The sequence below is a fragment of the Callospermophilus lateralis genome, chromosome 1 (genome assembly GCF_048772815.1).
Source record: "Callospermophilus lateralis isolate mCalLat2 chromosome 1, mCalLat2.hap1, whole genome shotgun sequence".
Classification (NCBI taxonomy): domain Eukaryota; kingdom Metazoa; phylum Chordata; class Mammalia; order Rodentia; family Sciuridae; genus Callospermophilus; species Callospermophilus lateralis.
Genome location: NC_135305.1, coordinates 9,479,306 through 9,498,120, shown reverse-complemented (window position 1 = coordinate 9,498,120; position 18,815 = coordinate 9,479,306). Strand labels below are relative to the sequence as shown.

The 18,815-nt window shown below is 38.4% G+C and overlaps 1 protein-coding gene across 1 annotated transcript in view; it reads left to right on the top strand.

Annotated features, from left to right (window-relative positions):
- The window catches only part of Cntnap2 (contactin associated protein 2), a 1,322,317-nt gene that overhangs the window by 250,705 nt on the left and 1,052,797 nt on the right, over positions 1–18,815 (top strand). Inside the window, exons 5-6 of the mRNA XM_076852920.2 lie at positions 12,994–13,197; positions 18,129–18,313. Of these exons, the coding sequence (XP_076709035.2) occupies positions 12,994–13,197; positions 18,129–18,313 (389 nt within the window). The remainder of the gene's footprint in view (positions 1–12,993; positions 13,198–18,128; positions 18,314–18,815) is intronic.

The following is an 18,815-nucleotide window of genomic DNA, read 5'->3' as shown; positions in this document are numbered from 1 at the left end:
TTTTTTGATAGCAGGGATTGAACCCAAGGGGCCTTCAACACTGAACCACATCCCCAGCCCTTTTTTTTTATATTTTACTTAGAGATAGGGGCTCACCGAGTTACTCATGGCCTTGCTAAGTTGCTGAAGCTGGCTTTGAACTCACAATCCTCCTACCTCAGCCTCCCAAACTGCTGGGATTATAGTCATGCACCACCATGCCCAGCTTATGTTGCAAATTTAAAGCAGATTATTTCCTATAAATTCAGAAAAGGTAAGCAATAATCAAATGGATAAATAAAATGAAAATTCTTAGCCCTACCGCTCAGAAAATAGAAATTGGAAGATATGATTTAGATTCTGTGATTCTCTGAGATTCTGAGATTTTATATATCCCTGTATTGCTAATGCTGAAATTGCTGTTTAGAAAGTACTTAGTTAATCATAATAATGAAACATGTGAACCACAAAGTTGAGTGCAGTAACATGTGAGGAATGAGATATCTGTGTTTGCATGCTCTCCTTGTGGCCACATATACTGAAAGTCACATCATTACAGCAAGAAGCAGTATTTTGTTAGAGTGTACCAATGGAGCATTGCACACATTGCTGTTGGTTGATCATTTTCCTCAAGGTTCATTTAAGAATTTCTTACATTTTCATTGATGTATGTACTATTGGAAATTGTTCTCTGCTTTCCCATTTAAACATAAATAAATGCAATGTAAATATAGTAAATCCTCATTTTTAAGAGTAGTTACATGATTTAGTTTCCACAAACACTGAATTAGCAAATACTGAACCAAGCTCCTAGAGGATATATGCAGTTAGGTTCCTGTGAGCTTCTGGTCACTTCTTTTTGTCAACCAGTCAATCTATAATGTTGACTGATGTGTGTTTCTATTTAAGGGGACCTAATCATATTCACTGCTATTTCATTTGCCCTGGACTCACGGCAACCAGCACTGTCACTCAGGCCTGAAGAAAGCTGATCTAACACAGGTATTTTCCCTGTAGAGTGCATCAGAGCCTTCTGGTTCTGAGAAACACCAAGCAGTGCTTCAGCACTGCATTTGGAAGGAAGGCACTTGCAACAGGAAAATCCATCCACAAACAGCACAAAAATGTGAAAAATATGGCCACAAACAGATAATGAAAAAAGACATATTTTCAATAGTATGAAAGCTGAAGCAATAAGGGCAAGCATGGCCTACTGGACATCTACTGTGAAGGTATATCTGGGGATCCAAATGTTCTGAAACACTGCATCTATGCCCATATGATGGCCAAGTGTCATGAGTGTGGCTTTGGGGGTTGCAAATAGGCAGATTTGCAATTATGAATTATTGTGTACTAGTTGGTATCTTATTTTTGGGCTGCTTTAAATAACAGAATGGCATAAACTAGAGCCTTTTATTAAAAGAAAGAAAGGCAGCATGTATATCTAACAGTTCTGGAACCCAGGAAGTCCAAGATCAAGATCAATGCAGATTTGAATAATATTGAGAGCTTCCTGATTCATGGAAGTCACCGTCTTGCTCTGGTATCACACAATGGAAGTGATAGCTGGCTCTCTGGGGCTTCTTTATACCAGCACTAATCCCAGTTATGAGGGTCTGTCCTTATGACCTAATCACCTGCCAAAGGCCCTACCTCCTAAGGTAAGCACACTGGTGGTTAGGTTTCTACATGTATATTCTGGGAGGACACAAACATGCAGAACAGAGCATTCTGTCCTAGACACCTAAAGTCCATGCACGTCTCACTTGCAAAATACATTCATTCCATCCCAATATCTGCCAAAGTCATTCAGAATCAACTTTAATTTTTAAATACAAAATCAGAACCAAATACCATACAAATCAGAGATGGGTGAGACTCAAAGTATGATTCATCCTGAGGCAAATTGTTCTGGAGCTGTGAAGTTGTGAGATCAAACAAGTTATGTACTTTCAAAATATGAGGAGGAATAGGCATAAGACTACATGCCTATTCTAGAAAGGAAATAAAGGGCAACATGTGCCAAAGCTTGAAAACAATATTCTTTAGGTAGTTACTCTGTCTCCTCGGCCCACCAGGGTGGAGGACCCAATTTCAGGGCCTCCTGGAGTGGTCTCCCAACCCCCACAACCGAGAGGTCCTGCCCCCTTGACAGTTCTCAGCAGTGACCCCAGCTCTGTGGCATCTCTGAACATGGGTCATGAGACTGCAGCCATCTCTGCTGGGATCACTTATGGTGGCTTCTACTGGTCTGGAATCCTAGAGGTCAACCCTACCCAATGGCACATCTACACACTGACCTAGAAAGGGCTTTCTGTGGGGATCTGATGCTCACAGTGGTTGTCCTTTCCTGGATTGTGAAACTCTCTGGATCACTCTGAAACCCAAGTGGAGACAACTGCACCCCCCAACTTTACTGGGTACACCACATGCTGGACCCATGTCTGGGGCAGCAGATTGACAATGGACTGCAGGGAGCAGAGCATGAGCCAGTGCTGGACAGTGCAGGCCCAGGTCCTGCAGGTGTCCATGGCTGTCCTTTGAAATTGTTCTGTTGTCCCAGCTTTGGCTCTCTGGGGCTGTGTTGGGAAGGACAGCTCATCCCTAATGATCTCTGAAATGCCTTCCAAGTAACCCTTCCATCAGCTTCGACTATGGGTCCTGGTTTCCCCTGACATGGCCAATCCATATTCATCTTCATATAAAATAGCTTCTTGGCGCATTTTTTGTTCTTTCCAAATACCCTTGCATTTTTTTTCCCTTAATGGAGATAGAAGGAAAGTTTTCCACACTTTCAAGTTCTGTTTTCCTTTTAATTATCCCATCTTTAAATCACATCCCTCTCATACATTTTATTATAAACATTCAAGAGATGCCAAGCCACACGTTTAACACTGCCAAATTCCCCTAGCTAAATCTCCAATTTTATCACTTCAAGCTTTACCTTCCAGAAAATACAATAATTTAAACACAATTCACCCATGTTCTTTGCTGCTTTATCTCAAGACTTGCTCTTCCTTCAGGTTCCAGGAACATGCTCCTCCTTTCTGAGACCTCTCTCCCTTGTCCTTCCTCTCTTTTCCTTCCCTCTCGAGAATCCGACATAATTACAAAATTGATACCAAAAAATCCGCTTTGTACCTTGCCCAGCTACAGAATATAAGAAGATGAATAAAGGCCCACTTCATTTTATAGAATCTTCTCCAAACATGCTTCTGGTTTACTTAGTTGTCATTAACAACATTTAGTGATCTCTTATTAATTGAACAGTTAAATCTCTTCTATGTTAAGGATATTCTGGCCCCTGGGAAGTTGACTCTCCTTTTAGCAACAGCAGCACAGCATACAGCTTCCCCTTCCTGTAAGTCATGACCCCAGGCCTCTTAGGAGAAACACACCCTCTCTTATTTGTATTGAAATTGATTTTTCTTAATCATCAATTCTATTTATTTAGAATTAACTACCTTGCTTTCTACAGAATTTGCCTTTGGAAATTAAAATCTTTGCTGATACACACTGCAGTTTTTTTACAGGTAAATTATGGAATGTGAGTAACAAGTTTTATTTTCAGAACTGTTATGACCCAGGTGGGTCAGCAGCCAGGAGCCTCTGCTTAACTCAATCTCACTGCTCAACATTTAGAAGCAGGGAGACTTCATTAAATATGTGGGTTTCTGGCCTTTTACACAGAACGAATGTTTGAATAACACTCATAATGCCACAGAGCAACTGTTACCTACAGGTGGATAGAGACCCCCCTCAAGCAACCCAACTCCCCCCACCCCCGATTATTCTCGACTATCATGGCCAAGCCCTGAAGCAGGGTCTTTTTCCTGGTGAGTTCTATCAGGAAGAATATATCTCTGTTCCCATATCTCCATCTAATCTGAGAAGGTGAAGGGCAATGATGGGGCTCCCTGATTATTACAACAATCCAGTGTCCCTCGCTTGTATGGAATGACGATCCCCCTTGAGCACTAAAGTTGTGACTTCCAATATCAGGAGTTTCAAATCATTTTACCCTTGTCAGGGCTGGTTCTCAGCATAAATGCTGTGAGCATTGCTCATGTATAGAATAAATTAATTCAGCCTGTTCACCGGAGCCCAGAAGCCCAGATGTCATGGAGTAACGGATGGCCCCAAGGTCACAGTGAATCAGACTCCCTCCAGGGCCGAGGCACTGAGGTGTGTGGATGACCAGGCCACAGAGCAGCATTTAGCATTCTACCTGACAGGACCCAACTGCTCTAGTGGAGAAGAGAGAGCATATTATTTCCCAACATGTGTACACTAGGAGCTTTATTAATCCTACTTTATGGTTGAGGGAAGTTTCACCCAAAGGCATATGAAATAAACCAACAATAAAGCCCAGCTGTAATGTTCTACTCCATAGGAATAAACCTAGAATACACTGAGCATCCCAACCTCTTGCAAATAGGCACAAATCATTTGTACTAATACATTTAACTTTCAGGAAAGCACACAAAATAAATAGAAATTACTTTCATGCTGGGTGTGGTGGTGCATGCCTATAATCCCAGCAGCTTGGGAGCCTGAAGCAAGAGGATTGCAAGTTCCAGGCCAGACTCAGCAATTTAGCAAGGTCCTAAGCAATTATTTCAAAATAAAAAATAGCGGTTTGGGATCTCTGGGTTAACTCACCAGAATAAAAAAAAAAAAAAAAGCTTTCTTTACTAGTCACCTGTTATATACTGGTACTTGTCCATGAATCTTTGCAAGAGTTGTTGGTGAAGTGTGCATAGTTTGGAAAAGTATCAATCATATATTTTTAAAGGGATGGCTTGGCTCCTTTTGTAAGTGTGAATTTGAAAAGGATAGAGCATAGAATTGTGGGATAACTAAAGAAGTGAAACATTTCTGATATTCTGTCAAAAAATTAAGATGGTGAATGAAGATAAGGGAAATCAAAGAGGAATTTTTGACATTTTTAAGGGTAGATTAAATTCCATTAAAAGTCTTGATGCTTTTGTGATGTTGAATTTTTCATGCTATTGGACACAACTCTGACTATAAATATTCATCTGTAATTCTTCTTTCACTAGAAAAGCTGGAACTAATTTGAGATCTTTGGTAGCCACAATGTATCATCAGAAAGCCCTGAATTCTTTAATGGCAGAGGTGTCTCCTGAATCCTGGATTTGTTTAGGCTTTGGCTACCCCATTAGACTATGTGTTCAGGTGTGCCTTTGCTCCCTCTGCCTCTCTACCCATCCTCCATTCTAAGTCTTGCATACATGTGTGGAGATAACTTTCTAAGATGTAAACCTGAGCACATGCCTCTGCTTAGAATGCCATCATGGCACCTGCAGGCACATCTTCCAGAGGCTGGGTCCTCCCTCTTCCCGGTGTAACCCTGCCCATGACCTGCAAGCCATACACATTAAATTCACAAGGAATCAAGCTCCTTAACACAATCAAACATTCTATTCCCCTATCCATCTGGATTTATTTCGCTCAATCTTTATTCTCTTTTCATAGAATGTCTCATCTATTAATGCCTTCTTAAAACTCAACCCTTTACCTCAATAATTGCCGAGTCTTTCCAAGTCTCCAGATGTGGAAGATGTCTCAGTGAATGCTAGTGGCTATCAGTAATGGTTCCTAAGATTTACTTGAAAAGAGCTTTCTGCAGATCTATGAAATAAATTGTAAGCAATTGCAAGATTGTTTTTCTTATTTGACCCAACCTTTTACAGCAAGAGATTTTTCTATATATGGTAATTAGTAGAAAATTTGAAACATACGTCCAACATATGAGGAACACCTGCCATTTGAAAAGATAGATTATCATTAATTATCTGAAAGGATTATTGTTCCATCCTTCCCAAGAGGAACAGCTAAGCCATGCCCCAGGATGGGCTCAGAGGGCTTACAAAGGGAATTCCCAGGGTCTGTCAGGCAGCAAAGGGAGTGAGGGGCCATGACCAGGAGATTTTTTTTTGTGGGTTTATATAGGAAGAAATGGGTGAGGCAGGCTTATATGTAGTAACTTAAATAATTTCAGTGGGCTTTGGGGTATTAGAGCTATCCTAAATCATGCAGGATTGGACTCTTGGTTGGTATTTAGGGCAGGAGGATCTTGGCTCCTAAGAGGAGAGTTTCATAAAGAAGGTGGTTGGATTGTGGAATCTGGGTTGAATGGTTTTCTTTGGAAAGTGTGCTGGCAGTCCAGTTGTTTACTATCTAGGAATTAGCTGGCCCAGTAAAAGGTGGTCCCTGCAGGATTGGCATGGTGCCAGATGTCGGGATATCACAGCACAGAAAACAAAAGACAAGCTAAAACATGGGTGAACATGGAAGTGAGCCACAACAGTTTCAAGAAATGACCAGGTTGGTGATCCCTGTCCCTGCTACCAGTCCATTTGCCTTATCCCTGCTGCAGATACAGAGCATTGATCCTTTCCTAATGTTAATGTAAATTACTGTTGAAACAGGATCTGAAAGCAAGTGCCTAGCACCCTTTCCAACCAAACTGCCATCCGTTAGCCCACACAGCATAGAAATTCAGACACCAGAACTGACAATGATGTTTTAAATGGAACCAGAGATTTTTAAGAACCTGAAAGATATGCTGGGAATAATTTAAATCAGAAGACATCCTGGGGAGTTTCTTAATATCAGGTTCATTTCCTCATCTTTGTAGCATGTACTTGGGATTTACAATTCTAAATAGACTTTTCCCAAGTGAAAAATAGATTTTCTATGGTCAAAACTGTAGAGCTATTTTCAGTAAACAGCAATATTATCACAGAGAAGGCAAGTCTAATTTGTTTGACTTTTTGATTTACAAAAATAAATAAAAATAGCTTCCACATGGATTTCCTGCAAATAGATTTTATGCTAATTTTCAGAAATTGTTTATTATCTATGTATTATCAGCTATATTAGAACTATAACCCAGTTCAGAAGTGAATGGCTCTGGTTTTCTGAGATCTTATGAGTTGTGAGTAGATAGGAGGGGCACCAGAACATGTGCACATGTGGTGTGTGTGTGTGTGTGTGTGTTATTAATGAGAATTTCATGAGGCAGAGGGCACCTCAATGTTGTCTTTTGATATTGAATAATATAATTTTTAACAATATAATTTTTAAAAATTACTATCACTTTCCTATTTCTGAGTTTGATTCAAGTGAGCCAACCATATAATTAGACATTCGTGAATCATCACGTATTATAGTTTCCTTTATGAAGTAATTCAATAATAAAAAATACAGAAATAAATCCATCTTGCTTCTAAACTTCAATAAATATTACTCTTGGGATGATATACATAACTATTAAAATAATATTCAATACTTAGTACTTTAATCTTAAAATAGAAAAGTTTCTCTTAAAGTGATCTATATATATATATATACACACACACACACACACACACACACACACACACACACATATATACACACACACACACATATCTATAGTACATATATATTGCATTTAAACTCATGTAGTGGGTAAATTTTCTAGCTTTTGAGTTATAAACAAATAGCTCTACTATGAGTATATTGATAGCATTTCATGTTTTAACCATTTCCTCATATCAGATAACCACAATTACAATAGTTAGATAAGTACATATCATTAAATAATGTATAAGTCTGTGCCCTTAGTAAATTTTCTGGCACCAGATATGATATTGCAGGGAAATAAGAACTTCTCCTTTTTGCCTTGTTATTTCAAACACCCATTGTGTTTAGATTGATTGAAGAAGGATTTATTGTGCCAAGAAGGCAAAGTAGAACAATCCAAAGTCTGTACCTGAGAAGAACTTAAAGTCCATAGAAAAAATGAAGCCCCTAAAAGGTAATGTCACTAGAGTCTGGGGAGTGGGGTGACCAAGGTACCGGGGTGCGATGGGACAGGAGGCAAGGCAGCTTTGCCCAGGGAAGCTTGCGGGTGGGTGAAGCTTCTCCAGGGCTTTGAAGACGCCTGGAATTTAACCAGGTGATACCATTGAAGGTGTTGTAGGCTACCTGGAAGAGCTGGGATTGTGTCTTCTTGCCAGGGAGTTTATTTGAGAAAGTTGTTCCTAGCTTCTCTGGAGAGAACAGATGGAGGGAAATCAGCATGGAGGATGGGAATCATTCATTTAAGTTTGTTAGAACAATGGGCCACTTGAGAGGTGACGGCACCGGGAGGTAGGACACATAAAAGTGAGTTCAAAACATGTGGCAGGGCTAAAGTTTCTAGGACTTGGAAGTGCTGAGTGTAGGTGGGCGAGAGACAGAGGAGCTCAAGAAAGTGGCCAAACTCTGGCTTGAGTGACTAAATTTTGGATAAGAGGACAAGAGGAACAAGGCCCAGAGAAACAATTAAGCACTGGGCAAGGAGATAAATACGCCTATGGAATACCCATGGGTATCAGTGTCTCGGGCTTGGGTGGGAGTCGAAAGGTTATGGAGAGAGGCAGTCAGAGTCCTCTGATACTGCTGCTGTACCTTGAGATACCAAGCACTTAGTGGCAAAGGAGCACGTTTTCAGGAAAGAGACTGTAGAAAATGTTAGATGCTGATCTTCACACACACAAAATAAATCTTTGAGGATTTTGTCTAGTTTCTTCTTTGCCAAAGTAAACATGATGTTTTAGTCTATCTCTAGCTCATTTTTCAAAGAATGTAGTAAAGGAATCTATTTTAACTGTTTATTTAGGTTTAAACCATAGACAACTCAAAAGAAAAGTCAATAAATTACAAGGAAGAAATGAGATCCAGTTACATACAGAAAGAACAAGAAGGACTCTATTTATTTGTATGTCTGTCTAGGACAGAATCAGTTAAAAATGATGGAATTAATTTTTGCCCCAAACCCCAAAACATTATCTGATATTACCATTGTTTTCCTGACTGTGGAAACATTGGGCATATGTGTAATCGTGGCACCAGGGAAAATCAGAGTGATTCTAAAAATTTCTTCCAATCTAGTGCCAAATGTTTAATGAAAATATGTGATAGTGTTTATTATAACTTCATCCAATTTATTACAATATGAAAGACAGCATTATATCCTTCAACAAATATTCAATGATCATTGTTTGAAGCATCATTTTAGGTAGTGGGCTTCAAGATGAGCTAAATAAAGTGTTCAATGCATTCATTCTTAGAGGGGATTTGTGGTGAACTCATAAACGTGCCAGTATATCAGGTGGAGTTCAGTGCTGTGTGAAGGAAGAGAGCTGACTGAGGAGGGAGAAAAATGAAGATAGCGATCACACTGTATCATAAACAATGGTCAATGTATCTAAAATATTGACATATGGCTTAAAAATAATAGGTGGATTCACATTCATGTAAAGTTTGAAAATCTAGGCAAATTCTACCCTCTGTTTTTACACATTAGTTTCAGAGATGCATTTCAAACTTTTGAGGTGACTTTATATTTACTTGCCCAAATTATGTTAAATATGTATTTTTAGACATTTATATATAAAATATAAACTCATATATACACATATGTATATATGTGCTTATACACAGTAATATAATATGCATGTGATATAATAATTTTATATCTGAATGTATACAAAATATATATATATATATATATATATATATATATATATATATTATTCTGTACTTTAGATAGATGGATAGATTGATAGGTAAAATGTACAGAATCTAGGCTACACAAAACCTATTACTCATTAACATTGGTGATCTCTTGTGGATCTAATTCACTATTTTCAACACTTTTATATTATTTGATTTCTTTATAAAATAAACATATTAAGTTTTGGACAACCTTTAAACAATGGTAATACAGATAATATTTTTGGGTTTGTGGATTGGGGCAAGAATTCATTCCATCACTTTTAACTGATTCAGTCTTAGACAAACATACAAATACAAAAAAGTTATTTTAAAAATTTTTAAATCCTTACATGCTGCTCACATCTTTAAAATATCTTATCCAAACTGAGACTATAACGATTAACAAGAATTATTTTAAAAGCCCTCCTCTACCAAGACAATTTGATGAATTAGGCCCATTTCCAGTTCTCTAAGATATTGTTAGAAACAAAAATTGTGGAAACACTATGATTTTGCATTCAATTTTTGACTAGCCATTATTGTTCCTCCAATTGCTTAAACAGTTCAACCACACGTATTTAATCACTGTATAGAAAACTTAATTCTAGGGAGCGAGAAGTAATCAGGATAATAGGGGAGGAAAAGTGGCTTGTCCTAAAGAAAGCACAACATATTATTAGATGTCAAATGAAATTTTAATGTATTTTTGTAGGAAACACAACTAAACTCTGATGTTATTTCCACTAATTCACAATATCTCTCTTTTTAAAGTTTATGGTATGTGTCTAAGTGTAAATTATACAATATAGATTATTTCAAGGAATTTGATCATTTTTGAGTTAGCTCTGAGTCACACATGCAAGCAAACATGCTGATATTTTGGAAGCATTTAACCCATTCATAGAAAAACTCTGATTAGCAATGTGTGAGATGTGACTTGCAAAGCATCTGATCTGTTTACTAGCATGCACTGAGGACTACTTGGCATTGATGAAATGAGACTTTGTCTTCACAGATAGCTTTTCTTCATAATTTTATTAAAGAATATTAGGAATGTCTGAAAAAATTAACCATACTCATTCTTTCTGTCACATTTTCTCATTTCACTAAAATGAGGTAGAAAGGCCTCATTATTTGCATAAATTTTGATGTACCTGGAACTGAATGCTTTCTTCTAAACTCTAGCAACATTTGCTTCCTGAGAGTTGAAAGAGAATATTTTATGTCAATTAATATATATTGAAAGTGTATAAAACAATGATGTGCTTATTACTTGGCTGTCAATGATATGAAGTTGACCGCAAAATTACTTTCTAGAGATCAGAATTGACTCCCTTCTAGTTTTTGTTTATTCATTTTTCAAAACAAAAAGAATTTTCTCCCAACTGCTGGATTATAAATTCACCCTATGACATGAAAATCAGATTCCATTTCTTCTCTCCTTTATCTCTCATCACAGAAGATAAACATATTGCCATTGGAATTCAGCTATGACAGTCTAGATGATTAAGAGAAAGTCTAATTGGCTTTGCAGTGTTAGCAGAAGCCAAATTTAATGGTTGATTCCCCCTCCCCCTATTAAAATAAACCTCTGTGATTCAGAGTCTCAGAGAACAGAAGACTGTTGAGTAAGAAAATCTTTTTATGGGTAACAAAGAACTGATTATAAGGAACTGAAAGTTCAAATTACGTAGTTCTGAAAGTTATTTTATAATGTGGTATTGCCCAGACTGTCCTTTTGAAAGCATCAATATTAAAGATAGTTGGATAAATATTTTTAAAGCACGTGAAAGCCCTTGGTGATTTGAAAGGAGAGCATCCATTTAGTTTTAAGTAATGTTTGGAAGAACTATATTCACAGTGCACTTTATGCAGTTAAGTAAGAGCAGAAGCTCAGAGTGTCAGGGAGTGCTCCAAACTGTGGCTCCAGCCACGGTGGCCTGCACTCTCCTCTGTGGCCACAGGGAGCTAACTGGTGGAAAGCCCTACTTAGCAGGAACATCAAACTGTTCCTGCAGTGATGGAAATAGCTATGTGCAAGAGAACTAGGACATAAAATGAGAAGACTTCTCCGACGAGCTCTCAACTTCTTATTGTTTTCTCTAGAGTCTCCCTGTGGCATGTTTTAGCCAGACCTTGTTTATTATGACCTGGAGTCTGGCTTTGTCCAGCTTGAAATTCTATAATAATCAGAGCCAGTTTGACTACATTTTCTATGATTTCAAAATTAAAAGGTGGTGGAAATAGAAATTTGAAAATATTTTGGTGATACATGCCCAATAATTGTAACTAAGTTTTTGTTTGTATAAATATTAGATCTGCATTTTAATAGTTCTTCTGTGAACCAGTCCATGAATTAGGAGTCTATATGCCAGTAGTACATAATAACTAGTATCATCACATTCTGTAAAAATTCTGAAGAAAGCAGTGGTTATGAAATAATGCAAACACCTAATGTCTGAGAGCAGTGATAAAACTGTCCATGCTACCGAAGAGTATATATACTTTCATTATTTTAAAGTAAAGCCCTAAATTCCAATTAGAATTTCTGGAGTTCTAGTATGGTTAAGAAATTAGCTTTTTTTTTTTTTTTTTTTTTGTACCAGGGATTGAACTCAGAGCACTGGACCACTGAGCCACATCTGCAACTCTATTTTGTATTTTATTTAGAGACAGGGTCTCACTGAGTTGCTAAGTGCTTCACCATTGCTGAGGCTGGCTTTGAACTCACAATCCTCCTGTCTCAGCCTCCCAAGCTGCTGGAATTACAGGCTTATGCCACCACACCCAGCCAGAAATTTGCTTTTCTAACTGAAAGTGAGGATGCCTGTGTTCACTGGAGTGGAACTGCGCCCCAAACTCTTGATTCCAAATGCAAGGATCTAATAAGGAATTCCAGAGAGGATGCCCAACAGCAAATGTTAAGACACTTTCTAAAATTCAATTAGTTGAAAACTCTGAATACCACAAATTCACTACAAATGTGGTGAAACACAAAAACCATGAGAAAACCTGAGTTAACCATCAAACCCTGTCCATTCTCATGTCCAAAACATGGAACAAAGTCTAGTAGAACATATATTTATAAATCATGAAAAATCATTGTCCCTGAGGAATAAACCATGAAATCTCCTAATCTCTTAGAGACAAAAACAAAAGAAGAAAAAAAAAAAGCACTTTGTTGGACAAAACTCTTCATCCCCAAGTTATTACTTTTGAAGTTTATGACCCATTATGAGTTTTCATGATCAATATCATAACTGAAGTGGCTTTTCTGATCATTCTGTATGCACTCTCCCGATGGAATCCACGTTGGAACTCACAGTAGATCACAGGAATGACAACAGGCAGTGCCCAGGACCCCAGCCCCTCAGCAAAGATGCCCTAGCCCCCCGCACTGATTCAGTGCAGGAGCAGGACGCGCCCACAGCCGCACTAACGTGCTCTTTTTCCTTCTCCTAGGGGCTGATGTCATCAACTTCGACGGCCACGTCGTGTTACCATATAGATTCAGAAACAAGAAGATGAAAACGCTGAAGGACGTCATCGCCTTGAAGTTTAAAACCTCTGAAAGTGAAGGGGTCATCCTGCACGGAGAAGGACAGCAAGGGGACTACATCACTTTGGAACTGAAAAAAGCCAAGCTGGTCCTCAGTTTAAACCTAGGTACCATTATTTCTGTGCATTAAAACTCCCACAAGCAGCGGTTGCTTACTTGACCCTTTAAAATGTAAATTGTAAGAGTTCCCACTATGTAGTTGATTCATTCTTGATCCATAGTGATTGGTGTATATGGATAGATGTATTACATTAGAAAATATTTATTATGCATTTCTACTATACAAAGGATACCAGCTAACTGCATGCAGTGGAATGGAGACACAAGGTCCTTAAGCTTAGGAAGTTTATGACCCAGTACAGGAATTAAATAATATATTACTTATTATTGCTTTTATTATAAAACAAACAAAAATAAATGTAAGTATTTATTGCTGTACATATAGTATGGATAGATAGTTGCTTTTCTAACTCAGTGTGAGAGAAGATACTAGTGTTCCTCGGAGTCAAAAACATGGGCCCCATATCAAATAAGCATTATAAAATCAGTTAAAGAGGTGAATATGATAAGGGCAGAGATCTACATGCCCTTTCTGAAGCAACGGGGCCTTCAATGAATGTGTAATAAGGAAATTTCTCTCTTAGGAGAAAATGTAATACTCAAGCTCAGAGCTGAGCGATGGAAACGAAGAACTGATCATAAAGACCTCAAGGGGAAAAGGACTTCATAGGAAGAGATCCTTGTAGGCACAGAGCTTCATGATCAAGGAACAGGGAGGAGGCCAGTGTAGACAAATGTTATGAGTTATTGAGATAGGAGGTGACGGGATGGGAACTGTTCAAATCCTGTGGGATGCTCCAGGGCATGGTGGAGGCTCTAGATATTATTATTATTTTGAGGGGGTGGAGGTTCTGGGATTGAACTCAGGACACTCAACCACTGAGCCACATCCCCAGTCCTAATTTGCATTTTATCTAGAGACAGAGTCTCACTGAGTTGCTTACTGCCTTGCTTTTGCTGAGCCTGGCTTTGAACTTGAAATCCTCCTGCTTTAGCCTCCTGAGCTGCTGGAATTTCAGTTGTGTGCCACTGTACCTGTCTGGATATTATTTTTAAAATCGATACCTATTGGGAGTCCTCAAACTCTATGACATTATAATCATAATTTCAAAAGTGCACTGGGACTTCTATGAAATATTTGTTTATTGCCACAGTCTGGTTGGGCACAATTCAGGAGTCAATTGTCAAAAGAAACGAACTTTATTTTTAGAACCACACACGCCAAACAAAACAGCTCCTCAGGAAAAAACCCTCAGAGCCCAACTGCCACCACCGGCTTCCCACAAGCCTCTCAACCTCCCCCACTCCTCCTGCTCTTGAGGCCGATTGGCTGGGTTGCATGGGCGGAGCCAAAAAAAGTCCCCCAATGAGCAGCTCCATGATCTGAAAGGGTGGGGAAACAGCCCAATGAGCATCACCGCAGAGGAGCCAATCAGTTGGCAGCTAGAAGTTGCTGGGGCCACTGTGAGCCAATCATCAGCTGGCAGCTGGAAGTTTGCTGGCAGCTGAAAGTTTTCTGGGGCCCCTTTGGCTGTGGCTCTCAACAGTTTTTGCTGGCATGAGAGTCAAAGTAAAACTTCTGCATAGTTCAGGGGAAAGACAGCATCAACATGCATGAGTTAGTTATCAGTGGAGATGCAGGGAAATGTATGTTAGGAAAACTAGTATAGTGATCAATTCAGGGTCATTGTGATGAGATGGGTATTACATAAGAAGAAAAGAGCAGAGAGTAAGAGCAATTCCTGGGATTTGGACTAGAGCACCAAATAGATGTCAATGTCACTTTTCGAAACAGGAAAAAATATTTAGGAAGAACTCTAAAGTCTTTTTGAACCTGGTGCATTTGAGTAGCCTCTCCCATATACAGAGGTTTCTATTATAGAACTGCATACATGGCACTGAGAGAGCAGGTACTATAATCCAGACAAAGAAAAAGTAGACACTGAAGCAGGACATAAAGAATGTGTTGTTATCACAGAGACCAAGGAAGGAAAGGAAGTGACCAATGATGGTGAATTCTCACATTAAGATCAAGACTGAGAAATGAATATTAGTTTTGACAGCATGGAGAGTATAGTCAATTTACTCTCAGAGGAATAGAAAGGATGATTTTGACTGATTTTGTAGGTAAAAATATGAAAGAAGTAAAAATAAATATATTTGAATATAGTAAAACTGTTCAAACTAGATTCTAGTTAAACTACAGAAATAATTTGTTTGGAGGGAGAGGTAACTCAAGTGAGTTATTTTTGTTTAGAGTTTCTCTTGCTTTTAGATGGATTATACCAGTGCATGTTTGTGTGTTGGTAATGTAACTAGGTTTTACTTAAAGCTAAAGAAGAATTCCACCATGTTGGTCCTGGCATCGAAATTACAACTCATAAAAAGCAATGGTATCTTTTTTGCTTGGCTAAAATCTGCAGGTTGTATGAAAGGGTGGTTTCAAGTTACCATGCATTCCCCTAAAGTTTTCTCTTATAATGCTGTAAAAATTCTAGAAAGATTTTATACCTTAAAATACATAAATAACTAAAGTTTACATGTTGAGTGAATCATAGTGGAAAGCTACAACACTGAAGGTTAGAATACCGAAAGAGACGCTGCCTATTTGACTTTCTTACCAATTATCGACTGAGTGTTCCAACATTCCTGAAGATGGCTTGCAAGCTGTGTACTAACTTATATTACTCTGAAAATCAGAATTATACTAAAAGCTAAAAAAGGATTCACCATGTTGGAATGCAACTTTAGTTTTTAATGTAGGTAATGATACATTATCTTAAACGTTTATTATTTACTATAGAACTTTTCACATTCAAAATCTGATCTTATCAAAATAATAGTTTCTATAAGAAAAGGAAGATAGGAAAAATTCACAAAAGAACCTTGATTACTTAATTATAAAATGTTATTTTATATTACTAATCAAAATGTCAAGTGCATGTGAAATTTAGGAAAATGCAGGTATTAAATATAGAAATTTAATGTCATTCATTAAATAATAAATTGTTAAACAAACAAAAAGATCATCACTCCTAAATAATAACAAGATGTTAGAAGAAAAGATGGCACTAGATATTAAAGTCAACTCATAAAAGAAAAAAAATGTAAACCTTCTATAAACACCAAATTCTCAACCACACTAGCTATAAAAAATGCACCATAAAATAACAAGCTACTAATTTTTGTCAAGTGAGTATATATGTCTAGAAATGATGAAATAAGTGCTGGTGAATGTGTAACAAAATATCCTTTTTTATTATTCTTTAATTAAGATGATGTTCTTGGGAAAATGACTAAGAAGTGTATCTGTAGACATTTAAAATAGCTTGTAAAGGTTTTCCAGTAATCCTAAGGGAAAATTGAGAAATGATTGCAGAGAATTGAAGTCCAAAGATGAACTTTTAAAATATTAATTACAATGTAAAAAATTGAAAATTGTGACATGAGTAGAAGAAATATGTTGGTAACATCTATGCTAATTTTTAATTATATGGGGAAATACTACATAATGATCCATAGCATGTAAATAACATGGGCGTCGATACTGTTGCCTTAAATGTGCATATATAAACCTAAATATTTTTTTGTATGTATTTCATATACATAAACACATACATACAAATGCACATATATACATATATGTATATAATGAAAAGAATATATTCATATAAAATTATTGAAGGAAACACACCAAACCATTTTTAGTGGTGGAATATATAATCTTTTCTTAGTTTATTTGTTGATTTTTCTTACTATTCTCTGCTTGTGGTAATGAGCATGTATTCATTTTCTGTGCTGCCTGAGTAAAACAGCCTGAGATCATCTTTAAAACAGGACTCTGTAGAAGGCAGGAGGGAGGGATTAAGGGAAGCCATGGAAGTGTGCCGACCCAGGCGGCAGAGGATTATATCTAAACACCCAGGCAAACATCTGGAGTGGCCTTTCAAAGCCCTCTGTGGTGCCTGGAGGTGTGACCTCACCTTTCTTAAACCAGGAAATGGTTATACCACCCCCAGCCCCCAACACACACAAAGTTCATTACTTTTTCACCTGGAAGCAGTTTACTTAGAGTTTTTGTGACTGAACAGACTTTATGACAGTCTTAGAAATATCGCCACTCAAACATCTCATGTCCCCTTTTAATGCCGTTCGGTCAACATCAGGCAGGGCTTCCTGAGGCTCAGCTTCCAGTGAGTTCAAAACGGGAAAACTCAAGGGAGCCTGGTGGCTCAGATGTGTGCTCCTCTCCTCCTCCCCTCCTTCCCGCCCCTCCCCACACCCAGTCTCTCTCTCTCTTACACACTCACACACACACACACACACACACTCACACACACACACACACACACACACTCACTCACCATCATGCCTCAACATTTGATTTCCTCCTTCACGAATGAAGAATGATGAGGATTCTTCCCCCTGTTTCACACCTGAGGAAAGAGACTCCCAAGACCTGCTCGGGCATCAAGCTCATGCAGAGGCAGCATCAGACCCCAGACCCTGTGGCTCCAGAGCCCCCTGTGATACTTACTTCCTAAGGAATCTACCAAACATTAGCAGAAATTATGGCACTATAAAAAAATACTGATTTTAAGGGAAAAGAAAGAATTCCATCTTGATAACTTTCATGTTCTTTATTTATTCATGTATTTGGTACTGGGGAGTAAACTCAGAGATGCTGCTCTATACCCCTGGCCCTTTTTAAATTTTTATTTAGAGACAGGGTGTTTTCAAATAGAGGCTGGCCTCCAACTTGAGCAGCTCCTGCTTCAGCCTCCCAACTCACTGGGATCTTTCCTGTACTTTGTAAGAGTCTTTTTAGCTCAGTTACCTACTAGTTCTCCTGGTCTGCCTCTAATGGAGGCAGCTCTGACCATCATCAGCTTGGCTGGGTGTTGGCAAGGAAAGACCCACCCCGACCCCCAGTGGGCCCTGCAGCCACCTATTGTTTCTTTTTCTCCTGGTGACTCAGGAAGCAACCAGCTGGGCCCCATCTATGGCCACACATCTGTGATGACGGGCACCCTGTTGGATGATCACCATTGGCACTCTGTGGTCATCGAGCGCCAGGGACGGAGCATCAACCTCACGCTGGACAGGAGTGTGCAGCACTTCCGCACCAACGGGGAGTTCGACTATTTGGACTTGGACTACGAGGTATGCAAGTGACATGAGTGAACATCGGTGATTGTGAGTGAGCCTCAGTCACCATTGCACTTTTGCACTAGTGTCACTCACATGCCTATACATGGTTTTCATTTCCTTCTCCAAAAAACAAAAAGGAAATTTCATGTTTAAAACATAAATTATACATATATTTCATTTTGCGTAATTCTAAATGTCCAATCCTGAGAATTTGAAATATCTCAAAAATCTTAATACCAAAGTAATAATTTAAAGAGAAGGGCCATGCCATTAGGGCCATATGGTAAATTCAGATTACACTTGTAATCTTTCTAATGGTGTATTAGTCTGCTTTGCATTACTATAACAAAGTACCTGAGGCATCTATGTTCTTAGAAAAGGTTTATTTAGTTCATAGTTTTGGAGTTTTTAAGTCCAAGATCAAGTGGGCCATGTTGGTTTGGCCTCTGGTGATGGTGGCAAATAGTAGCACATCATGGAGGGAGAATATATAGGAACAGTCAAATCTTGAACC